Genomic DNA, 6,774 nt, shown 5'->3' on the forward strand with positions numbered 1-6,774 from the left:
CAGGGGGCCATGCTGAGCCCAGCCACCCCCTGCCAGCGCGGTGGCAGCCCGGGGAGGATGTCTGTCCGTCTGTAGCCCGAGGGGCATCGTCCCCTTGCGCGGTTGCACAAGCAGCCCACGCGCCAGATGTCCCAGCAGCAAAGCAAAACAAACAAACAACAATTACAGCTCTTGGGTTTCCTCCTTTTGACTCATTACAGTTTAATTTTGGAAACCTGGCTCTCGGTTGCAACGAGTTTGCTGGTGGGAGAAAACCCACTGCTGGCTCAGCCAGACCGGCAGCCTCCTGTGCTCAGGGCTGAAGTTTTATTCCCATTTTTGAAAAATTTGGGTAATGCAGTTTTGTTGAAGACCACGAAGCTCACAGCAAAAGTTGTGGCCAAGCGAAGTACTCTGCAAAGAGCTTTGGGGGCGAGGGGGACAGGCGGGCACTGGGGGACATGGGTGCTGGGGGACCCTTACCTTGCACCGCAGGGTTGCGCACTTGGGATGGCGTGTCGTGGATCTCCAGGGTCCACTCCCCCGCCGCCCTCTCCCCCCAGCAGTGGACAGTCATGAACTCCCAGCCTTTGAACCCCTCGTTGGAGTTGTCGAACAACCTGCAATGGTAATGCCGTGCATCAAGAAGCGTGACTTTGAATGCCTTATTTAATCAGAAAAGGTAGATAGGCAATTGAGGATTTTAGGGATCCTTGCATGCACCCACCTTTGCATGGTGCCCTCCTGTAGCTGAGACCCAAGCGTGCCCCTTGCCTTCCCCAAAAACCCAAGGAAACTTGCAGCAACCCCCTAAACAAGGATGCTGCCCAGCCCAGATGTGTGCTGGCTCTTGGCCGCTCTTACCTCCTGGCGAGGAGCTGTGACCTGGTCCCTGCTGGAGAGACCAGGCTGATCTGGAGGTCACCCCGGCGTGGGTGTGAAATGCTGAGCCGCACCACGACGTGCTCCAAGTAGATCACGTGCTGGTCGCGGTGCTCAGCGCAGGCACTGCTGAGGGTGCTGGCGCGCAGCACGTGGTCCGCACGGATGTACCTGCCAGGGACGGGCAGAGCATCACGTTGGGGACAGCAGTGCTCACCAGTCCCCAGCAGCATGGACACCCAGATATATTTGAACCCGGTCTCCTAACTGCTCCACGGCAAAAATTATCTCATCCTCCATTGCAACACAGCGTCCTAGCACGGGAATTTGCTGAATTGCTTGATGGTAATGAGATGGGTTTGAACTGCCTCTAAGATCTATGCCTTATGGGCTGCAAGGGCGCTGCTTTATTAAAATTATCAGTGCAACGTTCCTCTTTGGGTTGTAATTAGTGTCTGTATCAGATAAATAGTTTCATGAACACACTTGGCTCCAAATTAATTTCTGCTTTGCATACACGAGTCTTTCCGAAGAACTGCTTTTCTGATGAACAACTCAACTTGCTGTACAGCCAGGCAGTGGTAAACCAGGAGGGTTTGTTTGGTCAGATCCCTGATCCCACCCTTTAACCTAGCAAGGATAGACCTACCAAGGATGAGATGTGATCCTAAGCTGGTTTGAACCCGAAGCCAAATTCCAAGTGACCCTAGCTGCTGGAGATTTGGGAACTCTTGCAACAAAGCACCAGTTTTTGGTGTCTTCCATCAAGACAAGGTGTTTGGTGGAAGACGGAGGAGAGCCCAACACATCACCGCTCATGGAGGACCCAGTGGGCAAGTTGGTTTTGGTCTGTCACCATCAGCCCTCAAAAATTCCCTGCTGATCACCCACCTGGGAAGCAAGAGCATGGTAAGGGCAAAAATAAAGCACCTGCTGCCAAAGCTGGTCCCAGAGAGCCCCCACGGGACCTGCTCCGAGCTGAGACATAGGCACAGACCCCTGGTGGGCACTTCTGGGTCAATAAACAGACCTCAGGGCGACCGTGAGGGTCGCTTGGACCATAAAATCCACGAACATCACCTCACCTGCACATGAGCTTGTCCTAGCGACCCCAACTCCTAATTGCCCTTTCCAAATGCTGAGACAGCAGCATCACAAGAGCCAGCTCCACCAAAACTCCTTCCAAGCGGCCACATGCCCCGGGAGAGCCTCCCCACCCCACGACACTCACTTGGGCACCCTATCCAGGCTTCCCACGCAGACGTGCTGGGGAGGGACTGCCTTCCACTTCTTGGCTTCCACCACAATAGCGTCTGCATCCACCAGACCGAAGCCATATAGATGGCTAACTGGAAAGAGAGAAGACTCAGAAACCCACCACCTTCCAAGCAGGGGCCAGCAGCTCCTCCACAGAGCTTGGTGGAGCATCCCCTGCCTATTGGAGAAGGCGTGGAGTTGATCCTGTTGGATATGAAGCACTCGGACACATGGAGCTCATCATCCTGCCCAAGTTACACCCCAAATGGCACCATGGAAAACCCATTGCTGGGAGCAGCCCACCGAAAGGAGCAGACAACGCTGCAGCTCAGGAGAGCCTCCACCGAGCAAGGCTTCCAAGCATCTCGCCCCACAAATTACTACCCTCTCCTCTTTCCGATCAACAGCCCAACGGTAGGATCACCCAAGCCAGCTGAGAGCAGACATCCAGGGTGACTGTTCCCACTAGCAAAGCTCTAGGGACCTTTATTTTCCCTTTCATGGCCATTTTCACCACGCCACCTCCGCCCCTGCGGCCCCTCACCTTTATGCCCCGCGCCGTTGGTCTTCCAGTCGGCCGCTCGCAGGTGCACCGGCCGCGAGGTTTTGACCAGCAGATGCTGGACATCCCTCCAGGTAAGCAGGGGGCTGCAACAAGACACGGCTCATGGGATGGCTCTGCTGCTCCCAGTCTTCCCAGCAGCATCAGGGACCCCCACTGGGTTAAAAAACCCCAAAAAAACTTTTTCCTGCTCCAAAAGAGCAAGAATCAATGATTTAAATGCTGATGCCCTGCCTGGAGGTTGGCCATCACTTGGGGTGCCCTAGAAGAGGGGGGTACCCCAGGGAGGGATGCCATGTGCCCATGGGTGTTGTAGGATTTATTCCTGGCCAAGGGTATTTCGCTCTCGTGCTCCACGGTATAACTGGAGCAAATCAGGAAGGTTTTCCCCATTTTCTTGTAGGAGATTGGGAATGAAGCACATCCTGAGGCTGGGTACCAGGCTTGGCACCTTGTTGATACACGATGCTGAGTGAACCTTCCCTTGATAAGAATAACAGCAAAAATTGCTGGGGTAAAAAAACCTGCGTTGCTCATTTAATAGAAAAATTAAAAGTGTTTCCAAAACCCCACCTAAGCTGCGTTTGCATGAGGTTTGTGTGTTCAGGGTGCTGGACACTGAGCGCTGTGTGCTTTTGAGCTCCCCTCAAGACACCAGCCCAGGGATATTGATGAAGAATTTTCCATGCTTTTCTTACAGTCAGTTCTTCAGCATCTTGAGCCGGGATTTATATTGCTCTCAAGCAACATTTAAGAGAAGAAATTAAATTTGTTCCTTCTCGTCAGAATGGAGTGCCTGATCACCAAGGTCTGGTACTTAATGTTGCATTTTATGCCTCAGCTAAACAATTCAAAAATCACATCTAAAGCTCTTAACATATTTGTAAGGAAAATGGCCTCTCCAGAAACATGCTCACCCGACCAGAGGAGAGGGACTGGAGCCGACACGCCATGATTTCCATCCCTGGATGCGAGCGCAGCACTGCCCTGCGGCTTATTCACAGCCTTATTTTTATTTCCACCCCATAAAAATAATAATAGTGAGACGGTCATGAGAAGATGCTCCATGGAGCAGCATGGGGATGCCCAAGGGGTGAGCCTTGTCCCCTGCGGGGCTGCTCCTGGGCTGGGGTCCACAATGGGACTGGGATGGGACCGGGATGGGGACAAGAGGCAAAGAGCAGTTTGTTTGAGGCAGGGAGCGTGTCGCTGCCGGTCACACCACGTGGGTTTTTGACATTATGCAAAAGTAGTCCTTTTCCCCCAGCAATGAAACACTCGCTGAAAACCATCACTTCTACAGACATTTTTCCATTTTCCATGATGTTTTCTGACTTTTTTTTTCCAGGAAGTATTTATAAAACTCCTGTTGGAGCCAGCTGTCAGCAGTTTCAATGCACCAAATGAAAAGCCTGACTTATCTCACCAACCTCAACTTTTCAACAGATGGCAACAAGTGAAGAATTAGCTCAATAAAACACCTGCAGGAAGATTAGATGCAAAACAACAACGCTGTATCAAACCTTGCCAAAAAGGAGCAATTTAGAATAACTTTGCCCCATTTTGAGTTGCTCCAGAGGAAAAAACAAAACAAAACAAAACATCTTTTTTCTTTCTGGTTTTGCTCGCCAGGTACTGAACGTGGAAACATTTCCCCTGCAAGCCGGCGGCGAGGTTACACTTACTTTGCCTCCAAAGCCAAGGCGATGATGCCTGCAACCATGGGAGCAGACACAGAGGTGCCGGTGTGGCCGTCCGTGCAGCGGTGCCGGAGGTCTGTGGTGACCTGTGGAGAGAGGAATTGCAGCCCTCGTGCTGCCGGAGATGCTCCCGGCATAGGCGCTACCCCATCGAGCATCCCAGCTTTGCTTGGGATGCTGCCAGCGGGGAGCTGAGCCTGCGGGTACCCATCCCCTGCCATGGCTCCCATGCCAGCAGGGTGCTCTGAGTCCCAAAAAATGGTCTGCAGACACATTTGGCACATGAGAAAACATCCTGCTTTCATTTTTTCTGTGCTCAAAGGTGCAAAAACTATTTGAAAGGGGGGAAACAAAGGCAAAATTTTGGTATGAGTCAGCTGGAGGAAAAGCCATGGATGGAGAGCAGGGCCGGGCTGGCATGGGTACGCACCCATGGGTGCATGTTGAGCTGTGCCATATTAAACACTTTCTTAAAAGCTCCAGTTCCTGCCATCAGGCAAGAATTTCCATTTGGATGGGGGGAAAAAAAAAAAAGGGAAAAAAAAAAAAGGAAAAAAAAAGCCATTTCCAGCTTTTTCATTTCAGGGCAGAGCACGATGGTTGGGTACTAAAAGCTTGGAGAGAGGAGGTAGGCAAAGAGATGCTCAGTCAGTTAGATTTTCAAAAGGCTCCTGGGTTTTGAGTTAATCTGGTGATTATTTTGGGGGGTGGACAGGTGCCACCCAGTTTCTCCCCAAGGTGCCCCAGGAAGCTCCTTTTTTGCCCAGCAATGCTCTAGCACCACTGGACTAGTGCTGGCCTCAGCCAGGCAAACGCTCCTGAGTGCCATGAAAACGGCACTTGGATTCTGTTTTCTGGCTGGGGGGAAAAAAAAAAAAAATCAACTTGTAAAAAACTCACATTTTTTGTCAAAAATATAATTTGAGTGGAAAACTCCCTCCCAGCTCGGGTAAGGCGGTGTGCTCGTGGGTGATGTTTTACTGCCTGAGGTTCGGATGATTCACAGGGATGTCGGTAATGAAAGGCCTTGCTGTGATGAGACCACAGCAGCTGTTGGGACAGGGCAAATACAGCCTGGATGGCAGGGAAAACCAGGCTGATCCACACATACATGGGTTTTCAGGCAACTCCTGGGCTCCCAAAGTCTCTGCTCCCCATTTGGGGTTGCCACATCCCTGCCCAACACCTCCATCCTCCCTCTTTTCTCTCTGTCTCAGGCTAAAAATCCTCAAAATTCCCTTTTTATAAGCACAGGACAACGAGCAGGCACTTTGGGGGACAGGTAAATATTTGCACGGGTATTTTTGCAAACCTCCAGCCCTTTCACCCATTTACCAGAGAAAACGCCAACCCGCTAAGCTCTTCCCACGGACCAGAGCAATTTTGGCCCCACCATAAAAAAGCACGAGCAAAACCCACTGCAGGGCTAAAGGCAAAGCCCAGCTCTTACAACCGAGCCATCATCCAGCCCAGCCACGCAGAAGACATCCAGTGGATGCCGCCCCACTCGACATCGGGGTAAAACTTACTATTTTCCGCTCGTAAAAAGCCCCGCTGCTGTAGGTGGTGGCGAGGGTGGAGGCACACTCCTCCAGGTACCAGGGCTTGTAGCCGTTCTCGGTGGTGCTGCTGATGGAGATGGTGTAGATGCTGTGGGTGTAGCCGTCGCAGGAGCAGTAATCGCCCTCTCTGCCGCCGTTCCCCGACGCCCAGACGAAAATGGACCCCAAACCCCTGCGGCCCTGCGGGCAGAGAGGGGACAGGGGGTGAGAGGAGGTCTTTGTCCAGGATGAGAGGCCATCTCGGTGTGGGGAGGAGGGGGTCGCCCCCCTCCCAGTGCTGGGATGCCATCGGTAAGCCTGATTTTTGGATCTGAACGTAGGATTTGGTTAGGGTGGAAGGATGGGTCCCATCCTGCCCAGCGCTCAGCCTGCTGGATCAGCCCCCACAAACGTGCCCCTCGGCTCAGCCAGCCCCAGTTTTACAGGCAGCGACTCCCCGCAAGGATGGGAGAGCCTCCGGCGATGGGGATTTTGGCATCTTCAGGGGGGTCTGCTGGGGGAAAACATCTGGATGCTCAGAGCCCCTGGACCAGGCGGTAACACCCAACGCGGCACTTCTGGGGTGCAGGGCTGGCCCTGTGGGAGGAACCAGCAGGGAACCCCCCAAAACCCACATCTCCCTTACCCTGAGCCTGCAAAGCCCCTCACGAACACACCCAAACCACCAGAAACCTTCCCCTGGTCTATCTTTTAGGTTCCTTTTGTTTGTTTTTATTTTTCAATCCCAGCCTTTTCTTCCCTCCCGATCGCTTGGCAGGAACATCTGATGGAGCCGTCCCCACCGGGTACAGCTGTGGGAGCCCACCGGGAACTGGGGGAGGCAGGAGGGGTG

General features: G+C 52.8%; 1 protein-coding gene across 1 annotated transcript in view; it reads right to left on the reverse strand.

Annotated features, from left to right (window-relative positions):
* The window catches only part of PCSK6 (proprotein convertase subtilisin/kexin type 6), a gene marked incomplete at its 5' end in the record, with an annotated part of 14,281 nt that extends 8,159 nt beyond the window's left edge, over positions 1-6,122 (reverse strand). The window contains 6 exons of the mRNA XM_009710035.1: positions 463-599; positions 844-1,032; positions 2,093-2,210; positions 2,663-2,766; positions 4,366-4,466; positions 5,910-6,122. Of these exons, the coding sequence (XP_009708337.1) occupies positions 463-599; positions 844-1,032; positions 2,093-2,210; positions 2,663-2,766; positions 4,366-4,466; positions 5,910-6,122 (862 nt within the window). The remainder of the gene's footprint in view (positions 1-462; positions 600-843; positions 1,033-2,092; positions 2,211-2,662; positions 2,767-4,365; positions 4,467-5,909) is intronic.
* Positions 6,123-6,774: the final 652 nt, after the last annotated feature.

The sequence above is a fragment of the Cariama cristata genome, unplaced genomic scaffold (assembly GCF_000690535.1).
Source record: "Cariama cristata isolate BGI_N322 unplaced genomic scaffold, ASM69053v1 scaffold35271, whole genome shotgun sequence".
NCBI lineage: Eukaryota > Metazoa > Chordata > Aves > Cariamiformes > Cariamidae > Cariama > Cariama cristata.